Genomic DNA, 21,566 nt, shown 5'->3' with positions numbered 1-21,566 from the left:
GGGTTTACATCATTATACTGTTTAAGCTGTCTATATAATATTATGCAGCCTTTGTTATGGATTATATTGTTTGATAAATGTCAGATAATTGCTGGATGCAACTGAATTTGCTTTTGCTTCTGGTCTGGGCAAATGTCCATGTGAATATGAATGTCATGTTTTTTTATTTTTCTCTGTGAGTTTAGGAAGGTGCATATAAACTCAAATTATTATTTAACATTTGAACTATATTATGTGAGAAGGCCTGATTTTAGCTGTTATTTCAAGGTCATAAAGGCTAAATGTTTAATGCTGCATGTCTATATGATCTGTCCCACACCGGAAGTTGACATTGCCAAACGCAATGTCAACTTGTTAAAACAAGAACTTGATGATTTGTTAAAAAGGAAAGAAAACAGGAACATGTCTGCTTTAACTGATTAATTGCTTTTGGCTTCAGTATTTTTGCATGAAGAAAAAAAATCTATAAACAGTATTTTATTCAAGTTTCCATATTTCCCACTAATGCACAAAGCTTTGCCTGTGATCCTATGATTGTTAAACTAGAGTTAACATGTTGATCTGTTATGGCTGATTTGAGAATTATCTGAGGCAGAGGAGCGATATATAGATGGAGTGAAAATATACATCATTGTACTTTAAAAACTAGTTAGATTGAACATAAATGCCGAGCTTTAAGTTCTAACTTTAGTAACTTTATTACAATTTCTACATAGAGGAAGTTGAAAAGGATAAAAAAAAAATAAATAAAATAGCCCACCAGCTTGATGGATTTCAACAATGACCCCAGGCTCTTTGAACCAATTTTTGTTGCAAATAAATATTTTCATGAGATAAAAATATAGATATTTAAAGAATTCCCTTATTCCATGGAGACTAAAATGTTGAGCATAAATGGGAAAATCAGAAATGCCACAATTTCTTTTTCCAGCTAAATAAATTTCTAAGAATGAACATCTGCTTTTCAATGTCAATAACACGCTGTAAAATAGGACAGCAATGCATTTAAAATATACTAAAATCTGATGTGTGTCCGTTGTCTTGCATTCCGATGGCTTAACAAAGAGAGATTTTACTTTCAGCAACTTAAATGCGCATAAAGATATAAACATTGATATTTTCTAGAACAAAACGTACACTTCGGTTACGGATTGAACTTAATTGCTAAAATCTGTAAGGACAGTGTTATCGTGCACTTATTCACAACACTAAATGAAAGCTCTGTTTCTGTGTGCCCAGAAACCCAAACTCAGCTTGATGTGTCCAATGATTTGCAGGTTGTTCTGGAATGACCTTGAATGGTCCTCAATTTTGTTGCTGATGATCTTTGCCTTAACAATGTAGAACAAATTCAGCATAATTCAGTGTCCTGGTTACTATCGCCAATAAATCCTTTAGTTATTTAGTTACTTATCTAAATGTTTATGATTATAGGATAAGTCTGAACCTGATGGTTTAAATGGTCCATAATTTCAAAGACAGACACAGAGACACCATTAAAGCTGGGCAAAGTTGTTAAACGAAAATATAACTTGTAAAATGGATAACCTCAATGCTACAGTAACCACTGTGCATTAAATCTGCACTTTAATATACTTACCCAAGTTTCTCTATGGTGACTGATATTAGATTTACAGTACAGCCAGTGTCAGTAGCACTAGGCAGAGTTGGAAGGAAATGAAAGATTGAAAAGGGGTATTTTAACCAAATGTCAACGTTAACTATAGTGTACTTTGTTCACCTGACACACAGTTTGAATAAGGTCCATCTTAGTTGGTTTGTAACCAGGTACGCTGTGTCTTTGAACCGTATGAATGCCTGGTGGTTTCATGTTGCAGTTGTTCAATCTGGTCCAACCTCTTCCTCTGGAGAATGTGATGTTGTTTAAAAAAATACTTTTAGACTTGAAGTATTTACTATTTACTAGTATTTTACTTTATATGGCTGGTTTCCAGACACTTAGCTTGGGTTCAGCAGATTTTCTACACATTGCAAAACTAGGCTTGACAAATAATTTGTCGTTTGTCATGCAGAAATTCTTTTATATTATATTTAGATCATCTTTTAACACAATTTTAACACAACAGGTAAAGTCTGTAATTCAGCATAATAGCTAATTTGCCTACCCTACCAAAATATCAGTCAGAATTAGTCATCTGCTTACCTCAGCTCCCTTTTTTTTTTATTTGTACCTCAACCACAGAAACTGAGGTGACTTCAATTTTTTTTTTCCAGTAAGCCACTTTTTGCCTGACTGTGTGTGTACACTATAGTTAGTAGTTTAGGTCATAGCAAATAGTTCTACTTTCTATAATTAAAACGATTTGATGATAATCATAATGCCATGTTGAAAAGCAAAGACAAATTAAAAATAGTTAGTCTGATTCAACTGAGCATCTCATTCATTCACTGTAATGTTCTGCTTATCACTGTATCTTTTCAAACACCACTAGGAGGAAAGTAGGAGCATAGGAGTAGGAAATAGCAGTGTGGTGAACAAAAGGTGTGATCTTGTGTTATTTTTGCTGCTTACTGCAACCACCATGTACAAAATGTACACCAGGTACACAAACACATCATACTACCCTAATCACGGTAAAATAAATAAATAAATAAATAAATAAATAATAGAGGAAAAACCCAGATGTGTCATGAAAGCTTCTTCTTCTTCTTTCGGCTTCTCCCATTGGGGTCGCCACAGCGGATCATCCGTCTCCATACCCCCGTCCTCTACATCTGCCTCTTTCAGCGCAACTACCTGCATGTCTTCCCTCACCACATCCATAAATCTACTCTTTGGTCTTCCTCTTTTCCTCCTTCCAGGTGGCTCCATCCTCAGCATTTTCCTACCGATATACATCATGTCCCTCCTCTGCATATGTCCAAACCTTCTCAATCTGGCCTCCCTCACCTTGTCTCCAAAACGTCCTACATGCGCTGTACCACTAACTCATTTCTAATCCTGTCCATACTCATCACTCCCAACAAAAACCTCAGTATCTTCAGCTCTGCTACCTCCTCCTTCAGCCTTTTACTTAATGCCACTGTCTCTAAACCAACAACATTGCAGGTCTCACCACAGTCCTATAAACTTTCCCTTTCACTCTTGCAGATACTCTTATATCACAAATCACTCCTGTCACTCTTCTCCACCCTGCCTGCACTCTTTTCTTCACTTTTCTAAAAACACTCTCCCTTACTTTGCACGGTTGACCCCAGGTACCTGAACTCCTCCACCTTCTCCACCTCTTCTCCCTGCAACCGCACCACTCCACTGCCCTCCCTCTCATTCACACACATGTACACTGTCTTACTCCTGACTTTCATTCTCCTTCTCTCCAGCACGTACCTCCACCTCTCCAGGCTCTTCTCAACCTGTTTGCTTCTCTTACCACAAATCACAATGTAACCACAAACATCATAGTCCGCTGAGACTCCTGTCTGACCTCGCCCGTCAACCTGTCCATCTCCACTGCAAACAGGAAAGGGCTTAGAGCTGATCCTTGATGCAGTCCAACCTCCACCTTAAACCAGTTCCTACTGCACACTTCACTGCTGTCACACTGTCCTCATACATGTCCTGCACCACCCTCACATACTTCTCTTACACATCTGACTTCCTCATACAATACTAGAGAAGTGTCATGAAAGCACTACAGTAATTCTTGTGTTATTCTATCAATATACAATCTGACGCCCAAACTTTTGTTGATTTTTATTTAAATTGAAGTTTAGAATATTTACTGAATATAATGACATCACAATTTTTTTAAGAAAAAAAGTATACATCACATTATTAATATTTTTACCCCTCTATTTATTAAATTGATCTAGGAAAGAATGGAAGTCAATGCAATTGGTACAATCGTCTCATTATTGCAAATTAAGTTTTAAATAAATAAAAAATTGGATCCTAGCAATCTTACATTAAAACACTAGAGCACTGGTAAAATGGAGCCACTTTGCACTTACCAGTCAGCTGGCAATAAACAGATATTCAATTCCACTTCGGTTATATTTTAAGTGAAAGGGAAACGTGTCAAAATTGTCTGTAGCGATTAAAAATATTGCTAGATTTTTGCTAGATTTTGGCATAGTCCAATAATGCAATTCATTCAAAGCAACTTTTAATAGCCTTTGAAATATGCCATTCGTGCAGAACACAAAAAATTAAGAGTTTGGACAACTTTAAATTTTATAAGAACAAAAATATATGGACCACTGAAAATCACATCCTGACTGTATGTAAGATTTCTTCAAAGTGTTGACATAATATTGTAAGAGAATGTTCCTCTAGGTCCATAGTTTTGGACTGGGATGGGTGTGATGATCAGGTGTCCACATACTTTTGGTAAAATACTTGGAAGCACCTAAGCCTTAAATGACACCTTCAGGAAAGAAAGTGTGTGTGTGTGTGTGTGTGTGTGTGTGTGTTACACTCAATAAACACTCATTAATATTAGATTACAGGTAATTGTAAGTACTACCTATTAATAATAATTCTGGCGACTTGTATACAGAATGTTTAACACAGTTAAATATTTATATTTTATTCATATTTATACTATAAATCTAAAGTATTTGGTTCATTAAGTAGTCGGCTACAATCTCTACACACATTTAATACAAGTGAACACCCTGTACACGGAATTCCCCGTGTGCACTGCATTGCCCATACAACCTCACTGCTTTATGACCGACATTCGATCCAAAATGGCCGCCAACACGCGTTTAGAACATGAACAACTTTCTGTTTTTCACCAAGAACTACCAAAAAATGTCACTCTTGCAAAGGTGAAAGCGCGGGGTAACAGTCTCCTGGACTCGTCGGAAAGTAAAGCATGGTCTCCTTGCGTGCCTAGATGACACTCGTCTATATAAATCGCTCACAACGCGACAGAGAGCCCAACACGGCGTTCTCGTGGTGCCCCTGACTCTGAATAATCTTTAGAATCGAAGCGTTAACATATTTCTAGCCAATCGGAATGCGAGGATAACAGCTCGAAGTCTCCGAGAGCCAAACGAATGATCGAATGTAGGACTACATCCCGCCTTATCGACGAGCATCGTATGGTTATTCATGTTCCGGGGTTGTGTTCTCTGCAGAGCGTTTCCTGCCCTGATGCATGGCGGTCGCACGGAGGGATTGTTGGAAAATTTTTGGAGGTTAGTATATAAATGTGGTTTTTTTTTTTTACCCAGTGTGCCTTATTTCCTCAGACGCCGAGGAGAGGGAGAAGGCGCCGATGGAAATGTCGTGGAGCATCCGGGAAAAGCTTGTTTTCAATAAAGAAACAATTCAAACGCATCAGGAAACGATGTTTTATTTATTAGAGGCGGTTGAACGCAGTGTTCTTATCCGTTGCAACGATGTTAACCTTCCTGTTGTGGTTCTTCAACTGAGCGGAGCTAGCGCTTGCTTACAGCATCTTTACTTATATATATTTTAGAAATATAACGTACATTTTAAAACAGCATTAATAGGTCTGGTACAGGAGAACACATCGATATAACACCGAATAAAAAGTAAATTTCTCGCAGATGTCTAAAACCTGGACCTTTTAGCTTATTTGCTAACATGTCAAACTAGCATAGCTAGCTAGCTGGTCACTAATTAGCCAGACAGGGACTGCGGTCTGTTTTGTTAACCTTTTAATTTCGACATGTTTTCCGCTGTTAAAAAACGCATCTTAACAAACGATTTAATTTCACAGCATTGTAGTTGCTGTGTTTTGTAGCCAAAAACGTCTAACCGGATGATGTTTCACATGAGGCTAAAGTGGTTAGCTAGCTAGGAAAGGCGCGTACTTGGCGTTAATGCAGTCTCGGGATTTATATAAGGATACGGAGTTCTAATGAATAGTTTAATTTTCGTCTGGTCTATAATAATCATACATATCTAACTTTCAGAAACTCAAATAGTCTTGTCATGACATTTGACTTGGCTTAGTGGTTCCTCTAAGAAAATATACGCGTGCATGTATCGATATAAGTGCAGGTGTAAGTTCGATATAAGTCGTTTCGATATAAGTGCAGGTATTGGTTTCTTGCGATAGTTATGTAGTTGTATTACCTCACTAGATAACTGGTCCTTAACATTGACAAAATGACAGATTTGGTTTAAAAGAGGGACAGTTTCCTAATTCCAGAAAAGCTGTCATTTCCACCACATAGACCTGTTACTGAATGTATCATCAGTTCAGAAACTGAGTAAAAAAAAAAAAAAGTAATTTTGTAGGATGTCGATTTCCACGATAGAAATCTTTCTCATTGATATATTTGCTATTTATTTGGTCTTTGCTAATTCATATTAATGAATTGCTTTACCTAAATATGGAATCCTGAACCGAACCCTGTCAAGGCTCAAGATGGGCAAATATCCCCCCAGATTATGCTGAAAAACCATCACTTTATTGGATATACAGACATTCACAAACACAGTCACGCCTATGGCTTGTTAGCATAGACAACTGTTTACATGCATGTTTTTCAACTGTAGGATAACATCTTTATTGGAAACTCAATACATAAAGTAACCCAGGGCAGAACTGTGGACTAGATGGCAATGCTAATCACAGTGCCTTTGTTTTTTCCAATCAAAGATACTTTGCACATTTAATATGAACAGAAGTCACTTATTTGTACTTCCAGTGTACACCACATTGCCCTCAACCTTGTTGCTCATAACTAAATTACAAATGGACATCGGCACACCTTTAAACCACAGACGGCTTGTTTATCAGACATTACCAGCCTGTTTCACCGTCCCCAATTGTAAAAATGTTGACTGGATGCTTTTCACAGATAGACCATGCTCTTGGCCCAGGTGAATCGGGACACCCAGAGCATGGAGTTCCAAAGCGTAGATGGTGATCCACAGCAGGTCACTCTTTGCCTCGCTGAGGCTGTGACGGTTGGAGGTGGGATAACTATTTAATTTAAGTAGGCTTTTCTTTTATTTGTGTTACCCTTCTTTGTTTCAGCACAGGTCTGTAACTTTTGAACTTTTGCTTTGCAGACACTGACCACATTGAGGCAATGGATACAGTGAGCTTGCAGGCAGTGACACTGGTAGATGGCTCCACTGCATACATACAGCACAGCCCTAAAGGTATAGAAATGGGAAATTACCATTAAATGTATCATATTTGCAGGCATTTCAGTTATTTAAATGAATGCAAAAATGCTTGTTGTAGTTTTAGGGATATATTCTTAGAAACAAGCTTTATGTTGTTATTTTTTAAATAGATCTTAATTTTTACTTTCGTGTTATCTTATTTTTAAGATAAGATAATGGAAGGACAGGTGATCCAGTTGGAGGATGGATCTGCGGCGTATGTGCAGCACTTACCAATGCCGAAAGCAGGTACCTTACACAAGTTAAAAATTATCTTGGGCTATTGATTTGTTTGTGCTCCACTGATTAATCATTTATAATGTAAAATGCAAACCTTACATGTCAAGTCAGGTTTATTTCAAAAGCGCCTTTCACAATTTACATTGTCTCAAAGCTGCTTTACAGAATCTAAGAATTAAGGTGAATGATGTGTATTTTTGTCTGATGAGCAGCTTGGGGCGACTGTGGCAAGGAAAAACTCCTTTAGGTGTTATAAGGAAGAAACCTTAAGTGAAGCCAGACTCAAAAGGGGAACCCATCCTGTTTAGTAATTTAAGACATCTTTTTACTTTCACATAACTTTAAGGTGCAGAAGGTCTAAGACTAGAGGATGGCCAAACTGTGCAACTAGAGGATGGAACAACAGCCTACATTCACGCTCCCAAAGGTACATCTATACCAGAAGTTAATATTTTATACAGAATGTACAGAATTAATTTATTCACAGTGCTTTTCAGCTCTCTTCTGGTATTCTGTTTGTGTTGTGCAAATATACACTTTGGGAAAATGAAGTTCTCACTGGAATTGAATTACACACCCAATTGTTTAAATCTGCTAAATCAAATGTACTAAATACTACATATTTAATATGATAAATTAATTAATATTAATAAAAAGCATCTGATTATTTTCAGACACATATGATCAGGGTGGATTACAGGCTGTCCAGTTAGAGGATGGTACAACTGCCTACATCCAGCACATGCCCCAGTCGAGCACCATATTGGCTATTCAGGCTGATGGCACAGTGGCAGACCTGCAAGCAGAGGGAACCATTGACCCTGACACCATTAGTGTGCTGGAACAGTATTCTGCCAAGGTTATAATTAAAACCTCTCATAACAATAAGAATGTCTGTATTGTATTAATGTTCCTGCAAAAAAAAAATATGAAGCAATTCTAATATATCTGACTTGCTCTTTCAGATGGAGGGAACAGAATGTGGCACAGGGCTGCTCAGTAGAGGCGACACTGATGGAAGTGTACATATGCAGGTGCAGTCTGTTTTATTTCTGATCAGCCATGATTTAGTTTGCATTGGACCTTGTGCATTCCATATGAAGTGTTTTTGTAAAATTGCTGTGTCTTATGTGTTCAGATTGTACTCCAGGGTCAAGAAAGCAGGTCTCCAAGAGTGCAGCATATTGGGGAAAAAGCTTTTCGATGTGAACATGAGGGCTGTGGAAAACTCTACACAACAGCGCATCATTTGAAGGTAAAGTGTTGACTGCTTAGAGTGCAGCTCAATTAAAGCCATAACAGCTGTTTATTTGTATTTGCTTCAAATCTTAAAGTTTTAATAAATACTGTCACAAATTTAGTCTTTTTTTCCCCCCAAAAGGTACATGAGCGATCACATACTGGGGATAAACCATACACATGTGACCATCTGGGTTGTGGAAAAAAGTTTGCAACTGGTACTGTATCAGATCCAAACACACCATAATGTGTTTATTATTTTTGTGTATAATTATTAATACTGGTTTAATTTAAACTAACAGGATATGGCTTAAAAAGTCATGTTCGAACACACACTGGTGAAAAACCATATCGCTGTCAGGAGCTCAACTGCCTTAAGTCTTTCAAGACATCTGGAGACCTACAAAAACACACAAGAACACACACCGGTGCGTTTTCTTTAGACAGTGTACTGCCTATGACAACAAATAGCATTTATCCTAAATGTTGTTTGTAAAAAAAGTGGTGTTGGTTTAAGATTAAGATTGTATGTGCAGGGGAGAAGCCCTTCAAGTGCCCATTTGAAGGTTGTGGAAGATCTTTCACCACCTCAAATATCAGAAAGGTTCACATTCGAACACACACTGGCGAGAGGCCGTACTACTGCTCTGAACCCAACTGTGGAAGAGCCTTTGCTAGTGCTACCAACTACAAAAACCACATGAGAATCCACACAGGTATCTCCTTTTTTTTTATTTTGAATTTTTTTTTTTTTTTTTTATTATAAACCACATTCTTGTAATGAGTATTTGGATGCCAATAAATACATTTTTTGTTTTGATCTGTAGGTGAGAAGCCATATGTGTGCACAGTACCTGGCTGTGACAAGCGCTTCACTGAGTACTCAAGTCTTTACAAGCATCATGTAGTCCATACTCCGTGCAAGCCCTACAACTGCAACCACTGCGGGAAGACCTACAAGCAGATCTCCACATTAGCTATGCACAAACGCACAGCACACAACGATACCGAGCCCATTGAGGAGGAGCAGGAGGCCTACTTTGAGCCACCAACAGGTCAGTGCAAAACATGATTGATCGCAACTTGATCGAACATTTTCATCTGTAATAAAAGTATATTAAATTAATACTACTTGGGTTTTTAATATATATATATATATATATATATATATATATATATATATATATATCTGAGTACAGAAAGGATGTTGTGAATAAATGTGTCTTGCATTGAAGGTTGATTTCACTGTGTTAATCAGCCATTTAAAAAACAAGCTGCTGCTGGAAACTGAAGGAAAATGTTTGTATTTTTGCCCAAATATTTAATCCTAATTGTTATAAATTCTTAGATGTTTTTGAGAATGTCTTTCCATAAGATATTTATCAGATTTCCATTCTAAGCTATTCTATCAGATAAATATATAAAATAAATAAAGTGTGCAGCTTTATAGATTGTTAGCTAAAAATGAATAGGTGTTAGGTTTAGTTTAGTTTAGGTTTCTTTCTCGAGACTTGACTCTGTGTTAATATTTTTTTTTAGAGGCCATTGATGACCCTGCACTAACATTTACCCCTACTGTAGTGGAGGATGATGGCGGATCAGAGCAGGTTTCAGCAGGAACAGAGATCATGAGTCAGCAGCACGTAGCACTCATATCTCAAGACGGCACACAGCAGGTCAGTAGAGTTAAATATCAAAGTCATATGTACATTATGATCATGCTCTGATTAGTTTTGCTTTTATACAGATATTGGTTTAATTATTTGTGTTAAATGTTTGTTAAATTGAAAGCCTGACAACAAGGAATGTGTCAATTAGAATTTGATTAATTTGTGCAGCTTGAAAAGACCTTGTGTGATGAATGATTTTATCACAAGTTAAATGGGGAATTGGAAGTTAACAGCTAGCAATCAGTCATTACGACAATCAATTAACACACACAAACACTACCCCCCCCCCCCCCTATCACTCTCTTTATCTCTATATCTTAAGTTTCATTATGGATTTTTTTTTTATTTGATACCCTTAACCTGGTAATGTATTGCATAGAAATTATAAATAATTAATATTTTCACTGTCCATCCAGGTTTTTTCTCAGGCAGACGTTCAAGCGATGAGTGGCACAATAACGATGGTAACACAAGAAGGAACGACTATAACCATCCCTGCCCATGAGGCAATGCTTTCTCATGGAGAAGGTCATTCTGTCACTATGGTTTCTGCAGATGGCACAGAGGGACAGGTATTGGCTCACGTTTCCTTCTTCTACTTTCTTTCTTTTCAAAACGTATTTCTCTTAATCAGTATTTGCATTCATTCAACTAATCTAAGTGCTCAGCTAATGTGTACTGTTAATCCTGTGTGTTTGCTGACATGTCTTTGTTTTTATTTGTTTTGTAGGTAGCAATTGTGACACCAGATCTGTCTGTGTTCCAGACTGAGGATGGAGATCTGGTGCAGGAGCAGCAGCGGCCAGTGGTATCCACCAGCCCACATCCAGTTACTCTGTTGGCTACCTCTAATGGCACACACATTGCTGTACAGGTATATATATATACACACAGTTCAATTTGTTTACAGAGCTTTTAAGCAAGCAATGTAAGGATTATCCTTAAATCCTATTTGGGGTGGAGCTGTTCAATTACCCAAATCCTTTGTTTATGTGATGAAGCTTGTGGTGTTTATGGTACAAGGGTGTGGAGTACAGATTGGGTTTAACTGAAACGTTTAGTTCGAGAACCTGAGTAGTGTTCTAACCAGTTCCTACCAGTTTATTATTTTACATTCATATTTAAACTACACAAATGTTTTAGGCTTTCCCTGACTAAACTGTTACTTCTTTCTGCTGATTGGGGTTTAACATACCCATTTAATGTAAACTCATCAAACCATCTCAAACCATTCATCTCGAATTGGTCTGTCAATTCCTTCTCATTAGAGAGCCCTACTAGTGACTGAAGTAGGCATTGATTCAAAGAGTGATCTATAGGTTAAAAATTTTCAAACTGCACAACATTTTAGTTTAAAAGCAGCAACAGCATACATGGTCAAACATGTCTTGTTTTCCCATTCTATTCATATAGATAAAGGTCATGAATTTGCATGAAACATTTCTTGCTTCTGGATTGTTAGATACTGATTGAGACTGCTAATTAAGGTGAATTAAAAAATTACAGCCTGTTCATGTGTATTAAAAAAAATACAGATGTTGTGATTAAGGCAGATAATTGTTTCCATATAAATTGCAATCGCACAACAAAAAAAAGAATTAAATAAAATGATTTTGTTTCGTACTAGAAAGTGTTCGTTTTAATTCTTGTGTTGCTTTTGTTTGCAGCTTAGAGACCAGCCTTCACTGGAGGAGGCCATCAGAATCGCATCACGCATTCAACAAGGAGAAACCCCAGGCCTAGATGATTAAAGCATGACCTTCAATTAAGGCACCATGTGTGTGCCGGATGTTCGTGCGCATGCATGTGCTTGCAGTGAACAACTGAGAAAGTCAAGTATCCAAAAAAATTTGCTAGCATCATGATTGCTCTGTTTGAAGAGGACTGAATTGAATATATTTTTGTGTGGATTTATGTACATAATGTTTTGAAACTGGAGTTTTTGCTGTAAATATGTATTTGATTCTTCTATTGAATACTTGACTTTTTAGGATCTTAATAAATGAAAATTGAACAACATTTTCTTCATACCTGCCATTTTATACACACTGCCTATCATGCAGGTATGCAGTTTCCTGGTTGTGCTGCTTTTTCTCAAGTCACATGGGTTCTTGTCCTTTTAACCATATAAACAACACAGTGAAACAAAAAATTTCCCCTGGACAAAGTTGGTACATACAACAACAATTTTACACTTAATCTCAAAAATAACTAGGACCGTACAATAACAAGCTCGTCATGACTGCATTGCTGACCAGTACATACAGTTAATGTGGAACAATGAGCAAAAGGCAACTATTCCTATATATTAAGAGGAACATGTTACTGTTTGATGAGGGATTACGTTTTTAGCCCAGTGGGGACACTGTGTATTGATGTAAATGGTTTGGAAAAATAAAATCTATCAGCAATCAGTCAATGGAAATAGACTATATATATATGTGTGTATATGTGTATATGTATGTATGTGTATATATATTATAATATATATTATTAATATAATATTATATATATTATTAATATATTTGTGTGTGTGTGTGTGTGTGTGTGTGTATATATATATATATATATATATATATATATATATATATATATATATATATATATATATATATATATATATATATATATATATATATATTAGTGGAACCTCGGCGCTCGCGAGGGTTAGGGACCAAGACCGGTCGCGAGTTCCGAATTTTCGCGACCTTTTGATACGCCCCTTCCAACCCAGTAAAAACCCAAAGAACACTACGAAATCGATTTAAATGAGTAAATAAGACTATTTCACTTCATAACACTTAATTATTAGACTATTTTACAATACTTTATGTAAATTAACAGCAATTACAATGCTTAATTAAAAAAAAATAAAGTACAGGTACAGTAAAGTATACAGTAGAGAAGTACAGTATAATAATACATAATACAAATAGTTTTAAAGCATTTTTTAGAAAATTTTAATGAGATAAACCTTGATTAGAAATGTTAAAACTAGCGTTTTGAGCAGCTCGCGGTTGCTCACGAGCCGATCTGAATGAGAGGTCGCGAGGGTCGCGAGCATGCGAGGTCGCGAGCATGCGAGGTCGCGAGCTCCGAGGTTCCACTGTGTGTCCCACTATATATAATGTGTGTGTGTGTGTGTGTGTGTGTGATTTTTGTACCAGATACTACTGGTTTAGGTACAGCACATTTTACTTGCCCTCTCTTTAAGTATCCTGCTGGCACCAGCAATTAGATTTCATGAGTGTTCAAAAAAATGAAAAAACAACATTCCAGGGGAAAAAAAAGGTTTTAATAATACACTAGGAAAACAAAAATGCAATCAGTGTTTTGGCGTGTTGTGCTCATTCTCTACCTCATGTCACTTCTTTTAACAGTATAGAAATACTCTATATATATACTCTGTATACACTTTTTCTACACATCCAGATTCTGGAAAGCTTTGTAGCCAAGTGTTTGCTTTAAAATTTTATTTTGATGTTTTATTTGACACATTTTATTAAACGTATAACAAGTTGGTAGTGTTCATTCATTCATTCATTTTCTCCCGCTTATCCGTAATTCGGGTCGCGGGGGCAGCAGTCTAAGCAGGCCCCCGCCTTCGACTGCTGCCCAATCCTCACAGCACCGTCCCTTACGTTCCCTCCTGCAGGTGGTAAACCCCCGCGGGAAGATTGGTAGTGTTGTTCCTTTTAATAATGGAGACACTCGAAACCCACGTGGCTAATCTGGGGAGGCACTAGACCCTAATAAACATCATTTATAAACGTGTCCTAACATCTGAGTGAAAGGACTTTATAGTGACGTTTCGACACCAGGATCATATTGATTAGCTGTATTACTAGATTAAGTAATTATAAGGGTGTTCTGTGTAGACAGGATGAGTTAGGTTTCCCTACGTAAAATGTTATAAAAGTAAAAAGTACAAACTTACCTAATCCTAATTTAAATTTCCATAACAATGAAAGAAAGATCGTTCTGTAGAAACGAGATTAGAGAGAGATCAAAGCGCGCCTTTCGCGCCAGTCGACACGAGCGCCCCTCTCCGACCAGGTTGCAAAACCCCACAGGCGATGACGTCGACGCTCTGGAGCCGCCCATCATTCAAACTTCGAGCCGCACTCTGATTGGTCGACAGTGAGTCATTTGACCAACGGTCGCGGGAACACTGTGAGCACGCTTGTTGTAGGTGGGAGGAGTAGCGTTCGCCATTCAAACTAGTTTCGTAAACAAAATCGAATATATTCGGTATAATTTTAAGTATTTGCGTATTGATCGTTTTTTTTCCCCCGCTTTATTTACTTTGATCTTATAACGTAACGTTGTATTTCGCGGACATTACATTTCGCTTTTAGCGTACTGACTCGTCTGGAGTTTGGGAGACTCGGAGAAGAAGAAGAAGCCATTTTTTTTTTTCAAACTTGGCCGCTGTGCTCTGAGTTAGCGAGTGAGTTCAGTCGGTAAGAGCTGGTGTAACTCGGTTGTGTGGATTTTGGGATTGAGACTTGATTGTATTGTCGCAATTTGACTGCGGAAGAGACGCATTTTACTCAAGTGACAAGTTTAGAGGGAGTTGTATTTCCCGAAGTGGATCACTGGTTTGAGATAAGTCGTTAGATCTCCGCCGGGAGCTCACTGAGTCTCCCGTAAGTTTGAGTGGATCGCGTTTGCTGGAAATGCGTAGTTTACGTATTTTCTTCTTACTGTTAACGTAAGTTTATTCACTGATAATAGCGTTCGAGTACACCATATAAACGTGTGCGTCTGTTGTCGGTTTTGTGCAACTCTCCGAAAAAGAGAGTTCTCTGCTGGCCGAGATGAGTTTCAGCTGCCGACGGCACGCAGACTTTTCCCCAAACCGACCCATTCGCCAGAAGCTGCAGTTCTCGAACAGCGACGGCGAAGAGGACAGTATCGAGGAGGCCAACAGCAGCACCGGGGCCGAGTCCGGCTTCACCGAGCTGGATTCTCCGCTGTCCCTGCGGCGAAGCAGCACGGACAAGCGACCCGACGAGTTAAACAGCAGCCCGCTGAGCCGGACCCGAGACGACGATGACGCCGAGTCTTGGGACGAGGAAGGCTTCGGCTCTCCGTCCCATCTGAAAGTGAGTTTCTGTGTGAAAGGCTCGCCATCGCCGAGGAAGAGTCCGCGCGCCTACGACAGCTCGCCGGAGAGGACGTGCGCCCAGGACGACGCGGAGGGTTCGAGCTCACCCGTTCCCGACTGCCCTGATACCCCACCCCATAAAACCTTCAGGAAACTGCGGCTGTTCGACACTCCACACACCCCGAAGGTTTGTCTTAGATTTGATTGTTAATAAAGTATAATGAGAGTATAAACTTTTTCTCCTAAGAGAGTACTACATGACAGACGTGCAATAATGTTGTGAATTCAACACGGGTTTTTTATTTTTCATCCAGTCTCAACAAGCCATGCTACAGTTCCTCCCCTGCAGGTGTTAGACTTAAGAACTCAGTGACCCAGTTATTACCTACAGTACACATGACGTAATGCTGTTCACACACCATGAATCATCTCTGTGATTACAGTGTGTCAGGGTTCAGGATCCATGATTTGCTTGCCTTTAATACCAGACATCTACATATCCGTGTGTCTCTTCAAGGAAATGCATTTATGAATATTTTAGTTTTGGTCACGTTTTTCACCTTTGCCTTGTGTTGCAGAGTCTGCTGTCCAGAGCCAGGACTTCGGGCTCTACGAGCAGGCGAGTCGCTCTCTTCAAGAATGTGGATTCCAAAGGAAAGGCGAGTCTCGACGGAAGGCGAAACCAAACACCTCTGGTCAACATTAACCCCTTCACCCCGGACTCGGTGGTCGTCCAGTCATCAGCTCAACAAAGAAACAATAGAAAGCGCTCTCACTGGAATGAGTAAGTACTTTTATTCAGTTCTGACTACTTTTTGTTGTGCCTGTTTTGTTTAATGTGCCTATATTAGATATACTGTAGAGTTTAACAGTCTCCTGAGTTGACGTGCCGTCTGAAGGTCTGATGTTTTTTTTTTTTTATGTACAGTTTGTAATGAGGTTCGTTAAATCCGTTTACTGCCCAGGTTACAGACACCAAATCCTCTCGTGCATTCCTACGCCACGTGCTTCCCCTCAAGTTTCTCTCTACTGCCCCCTGGTGTGTGATGTGTAATAATTATCCGCATTTTTTACATTGTGTTCCAGCTCCTGTGGAGAGGACATGGAGGCCAGTGATGCTGAGATTGAGGAGGATATTATTCCACCTTCAAAGGTAGACTTTATTTTTTTGCATTTTTCTCATTAGCGAAAAAAAATGCTCATTATTTAAATCACACCTGAAAAGACATAATTCTAAATGTTTGTTTGTGGTAATGTGTTTATTATTATTATTATTATAATAAGATGCCCTTTATTTAAACAGAGAATTACAATGATGGAGAGTAACATGATGTCCAGATATGCATCAGAGTTTCATGAACTTGAAAAGATTGGTTCTGGGCAGTTTGGCTCCGTGTTCAAATGTGTAAAAAGATTAGATGGCTGCATCTATGCAATTAAGCGTTCCAAGAAACCTTTGGCAGGATCTGTGGATGAGTAAGTAATAATTGCTCGTATTGACTGCGTATTTCAAACTTTATATTTAAATAAACAAAAGTTGTTGTTGCTATATTCATGGCATTATCTGTTTCGGCTATATTGTGCTTTTTAATACAAGTTGCTTTGAAGTTGTATAGTTAAAAATGAATATGGAAAAAGATTTATACAATACCTTTTTATTAGACTAGGAAGCTTACTGTGCCTTGTTTTATTTGTTCAACGAACCACAGGCAAAATGCACTTCGTGAGGTCTATGCACATGCAGTTCTCGGACAACACCCTCATGTGGTGAGATATTATTCTGCCTGGGCTGAAGATGACCACATGCTGATCCAGAATGAATACTGCAATGGTGGCACCTTGTCTGATGCTATTGCTGAGAACTACAGATGCATGCACTTTCTGTCTGAGCTGGAACTGAAGGACCTGTTGCTGCAGGTCTCTCGCGGACTCAAGTACATCCACTCGACAGCGCTTGTGCACATGGACATTAAGCCAAGTGAGTTGTTCTCATAGAATATTATTGCAGTTGAATAGTTTTCCCCTTTGCTGTTTATTGAATTTGCAGAGTGCCATGTTTTAGACGTCTGTAGGCTACTTTATTTTATTTTCATTGAATAGACAATTAATGTTGCATTGTATTTAAAATTGGATCGATTTATTTTATTTTTTTTTTCCTTTCAGGTAACATATTTATTTCAAGGAAGTCTGCAGTGAGTGTTGAGGAGTTTGAAGATGAGGAAGATGGACCCAGCACTAATGTGGTATACAAAATAGGTATGCACACGTTAACTGTTCTGTTTACGTGCAGCGCAGCTTTGTTTTATCGCAAATCAACTGACAGCCATTTTTTGATTAGGTGACCTAGGCCATGTGACCAGGGTGACCAATCCACAGGTTGAGGAAGGTGATAGTCGATACCTGGCTAACGAAGTTCTTCAGGAGGTAAAACATGAGTTTTCTTTTATAGCACAATTTAATTTAAGAGCATTAATGGAGACATGTAATATCAGGTTGCAAGTGAGGCCACAAGTCTTTATGGGCCTCACTTTGTACACAGGGATTTCTCATGCTGGATCCTATTTGTTCTAATGAATTAATTGTCCTTAATTAATGAATAAGTGAAGGAAATTGTAATGCTACTATTATTATTTAAATATTTCTGTATTTGTAGATAACTGAGCTGTTGGATTGTGTGGTATTTAGCCTGCTTAATGTACTGAGTATGCACTTGTTCTTTTCAGGACTATAGTAACCTGACTAAGGCAGATATCTTTGCTTTGGCTCTGACTGTCGTCAGTGCATCTGGAGCCGAGCCTCTGCCAACAAATGGGGAACAATGGCACAACATCCGACAGGGAATCCTACCCCACATCCCACAAGTGCTCTCGCAAGAATTTTTAAGTCTATTAAAGGTAAAAAAAAAAAAAAAAAAAACTATATATAATTGTGTGTGTATATAATACATATTTCTTTTTGTTTGCATCAGTAAATACAAAGAATTTTTTTGACTATTGTTTAACAGCTCATGATTCATCCTGACCCTACACAACGGCCATCAACCTCTGACCTCATTAAGCACCCTGTTCTACTGACCGCCTCAAGGATGAATGCTGATCAGTTGCGTGTAGAACTTAATGCCGAGAAATTCAAGAATGCCCTGCTCCAAAAGTAAGTGATTTTCTGCAAAGTGGCATTATATGTTGTTTAGTTTTATCAGAACTTTAAAGCTATAACAGAGATGCATTTTCAAAGCCTGAATAACAGCTGCCCACAACTTTCGCTTAAACTGAGTTTCTACGTTAAAAGGTGCCTAGAACGAATACTTTATACAAGTAAATGTAAAATGAAGTTCTTAATTTCTATTCAGTCCTTTTAAATAGCAGATAGCATGTACATTTAATGTCTTGTTCTTTTTTGCTTCAGGGAGCTAAAAAAAGCCCAGCTTGCTAAAGCTGCAGCAGAAGAAAGAGTTCTGTCTACAGACAGAGTCCTAACACGTTCCACAATCCAGTCCAGCTCCAGAAGCTCTCGGCTTATCGGGAAAAAGATGAACCGCTCTCTAAGCCTCACAATTTACTAACTGAACTTCAAAAATCATTCGAGAAAGAAGAGTTTCCAGGTGCAGGAACATTTGTGCTGTATCAGAGATTTCACATGGAGGGTTTTCTTTTTCTACCTGGTGGGACAGTATGCATTTTCTCATGACTGTTTGTGCTCTACACTGTTCTGATAAAAGCGTGGTGATTTTTAATGGAAGAAAATCACACTTTCATAGCAACTGAAAATCTCAGTTCAAACTTCTCTTGCAGTTTTTACTGACCATGGACTGCTTTATATTGCATGGTCAAGTTTCTTTTTGCAAAATTCCGTTTTTGCATGCGTTTCACGTGTAGATATTTCTTAAGGTAGAAAACTTCCTTATTGTTTTGTTTTCCTCATCTCTTCTCCAACTTTCACAGAGGTCTGCATGTTGGTCATTGCTTATTAGAGCAGTGATTTGTGAAAGTTTCAGACCTAAGACTTGTGCACCTTACTGCCTGTAAAATGCCTTATGTTGAGCAATGAAGGTTGGGCCCTATGTGTCAATTACCGTTAAACCGAGCACTTTGGAGGGGAACTTGCCAGAAAGCCTGCTGCTATTCATGTTTGTCCGTATCCATTTGTGGTTGGAAAATTTGATAATTTTTATCATTCTTTTTCCCCTCATCCTAATCATTGATTTGTTTTGCCATACAGACATGTTGGATTATTTTCTCAGAGGTTATTTCGTTCTTTTCCCACGTATGCCTTTTTGTTTTTCCATGTAGAGCAGGAATACAACTGATCATGTGAACATGTTATTTGGTTACATTTAGAAACTGCAACTTAGCCTAAGTTCATATCACCAGTTGAAATGTTTCCTTAGACTGTAAGCAAAAATAAGACTTCAGCCTCAAGCCTGTTTGTAGCATTAAAACAATTGCATTTTTAAAGCTTTCAGTTAAAGTCATCATTTTATAATCTGTATTGCCACTGTACTATTATTAGGGTACTCTTTGGTTTCCCTTTTAGATCTTGTACCATAGCCTTGTTTTTTTTTTTGTAAATATGTTCTTTTAATAAACTAGATCAACAATTCATTGCTGTACTTATTTCAAGCCAAAGGGTGTAGTATACTTATTTTACATCCATACTATATTGAAATGGGTAAAGGGGTTGAGGAGTTCAGGAGTTTAAGTGAATAGTAAAAGTCTGGAATGTTACAGAATAACAGTGATGCTGAGGTGATTGAAAAGCCTAAGTGTAACAAATTGGAACTAAAATACACAAAACAAATCTTTTATACACAGTTGACACCTATTTGCAATAATCTATGCAAAACAAGTTGCTTTTACAGTATGTTAATATTGTATAGATTGTGGCAATGATTATATTATGACTTGCGAAGTGACTGAAGTTATTTTAAAGAATTATCTGTATATTACTTTTGTTGCAATTAATCATGAGAATTAAGATGTTATGGTATAGCACAATTAGCTTTTAGTGCTTTAGTGAGTAATCGGATATGACAATACGATGCCTTATTTGACTACTAATGTGTGGGTCAAAACATCTTTGCTACAGAAGAGTCACATTTCTTGTTAATGCTGGGGTCAGGTGACACCCCCCCACCCCACATAAACAGCACATATTCTTCATCTGATAAATGAACAAATGCCTAGTGTCTTTACAAGCAGACAAGAGTCTTTTTTGCACATATTTTCCACAAAAAAATTGTCACTTAAAATTTCTGGGCTAATCAATGTTTTCCCCCCAAAGTTTTCAATCACTTTTTTTGTCACCAGTTATGAGTCAACAGCTACACGTTAAATGTAGCTCTTAATGTTACTAAATACCAAAGTATACCTCACATTTTGTACCTTTTCAGCAATCTGTTTGTTCTAAACACTAGAACAAACAGATTGCTGAAAAGGTACAAAATGTACCACTTCCTCCTCAGCCGAAGGAGGGCAGCAGGTCATAGGCTTTTACGGTGTCTGTCCAATTGAGGTATACTTTGGTATTTAGTAACATCAAGAGCTACATTTAACGTGTAGCTGTTGACTCATAACTGGTGACAAAAAAAGTGATTGAAAACTTTCACAAATCAAGGTCAATTTGTCTAACATTTAAATACATTTGTCAGCTTTTAAGATTATACACTTTAGAAAACCAATTTATTCTGGTGTGTGGATTCCACAAGATGTTGCAAACATTCCTTTGAAATGCTGGTTCATGTTGACAATGACATCACACACATCTTGCAGAATTTTCAGGTACTCTTTTATGCAGTCAATTTCTTATTCTACCTTAAGTGCCATGTTCATGAAACCAATCTAAGACTTTGCTTATCTTTTTGCTTAATGAGAACGAATTTTAACTTTAAAAGTAGCCATCAATACTTAAATAAGATGTGACATTCAATCGATGATTGTTGTAAGGTGTCCAATACAACATCTGGGAAAAACATTCCTTAAACAATTACACCTTCTCCACCAGCATGGACTGTTAACACAAGGCAGATTGAGTCCATGAAATCTTGCTGTTGCCACCAAATTCTGACTACAACCTGTGTGCCTTTTTGTTTGTCCAGTCTTTTCCAGATTTGGTGATTTGGTATTTACATTGTTTGGCCTGTATCTACATTAATTTCTGCATTGCACTGATTCCACATGATTCTTAAGGTAAT

The 21,566-nt window shown here is 37.9% G+C and overlaps 3 protein-coding genes across 8 annotated transcripts in view; 2 read left to right on the top strand and 1 right to left on the bottom strand.

Annotated features, from left to right (window-relative positions):
• The window catches only part of cUnh11orf16 (chromosome Un C11orf16 homolog), a 237,177-nt gene that overhangs the window by 4,611 nt on the left and 211,000 nt on the right, over positions 1–21,566 (bottom strand). For 3 of the 5 annotated variants that reach the window (XM_083552072.1, XM_083552075.1, XM_083552076.1), the window contains exons 1-2: positions 4,241–4,395; positions 1,742–1,865 (exon numbers count right to left, since the gene is read on the bottom strand). The exons of 1 other annotated variant lie outside the window; for it this stretch is intronic. Coding sequence is in view for 1 of the 4 variants with exons in the window: in XM_083552076.1 (XP_083408202.1) it covers positions 1,742–1,831 (90 nt within the window). In the remaining 3 variants the exon portion in view is untranslated. Of the gene's footprint in view, positions 1–1,600; positions 1,670–1,741; positions 1,866–4,240; positions 4,396–21,566 lie in introns of those variants that run through there. One more of the 5 variants, XM_083552074.1, reaches the window with a different exon arrangement.
• Positions 5,026–12,285, top strand: znf143b (zinc finger protein 143b). 2 transcript variants are annotated; one of them, XM_083552070.1, is made up of 16 exons: positions 5,026–5,166; positions 6,805–6,920; positions 7,019–7,111; positions 7,286–7,366; positions 7,704–7,784; positions 8,032–8,216; positions 8,323–8,391; positions 8,496–8,612; positions 8,739–8,814; positions 8,899–9,024; positions 9,133–9,312; positions 9,424–9,651; positions 10,136–10,272; positions 10,683–10,838; positions 10,997–11,140; positions 11,934–12,285. In XM_083552070.1, exons 2-16 carry the CDS (start codon positions 6,812–6,814, stop codon positions 12,015–12,017), a joined length of 1,866 nt encoding a protein of 621 aa, XP_083408196.1. In that variant the 5' UTR covers positions 5,026–5,166; positions 6,805–6,811; the 3' UTR covers positions 12,018–12,285. The 2 variants fall into 2 exon arrangements, with proteins under 2 accessions (XP_083408196.1, XP_083408197.1); XM_083552071.1 differs by lacking the exon at positions 5,026–5,166 and adding an exon at positions 5,201–5,526.
• Positions 14,403–19,975, top strand: wee1 (WEE1 G2 checkpoint kinase). Its single transcript, XM_083551668.1, has 10 exons — positions 14,403–15,563; positions 15,955–16,160; positions 16,463–16,529; positions 16,680–16,852; positions 17,086–17,354; positions 17,540–17,632; positions 17,715–17,800; positions 18,100–18,270; positions 18,381–18,526; positions 18,782–19,975. Exons 1-10 carry the CDS (start codon positions 15,087–15,089, stop codon positions 18,936–18,938), a joined length of 1,845 nt encoding a protein of 614 aa, XP_083407794.1. The 5' UTR covers positions 14,403–15,086; the 3' UTR covers positions 18,939–19,975.

The sequence above is a fragment of the Silurus aristotelis genome (genome assembly GCF_946808225.1).
Source record: "Silurus aristotelis genome assembly, chromosome: 10".
Classification (NCBI taxonomy): Eukaryota; Metazoa; Chordata; class Actinopteri; order Siluriformes; family Siluridae; genus Silurus; species Silurus aristotelis.
Note: the sequence above shows the minus strand (reverse complement) of the source record. Positions and strands in the feature narration are given on the sequence as shown.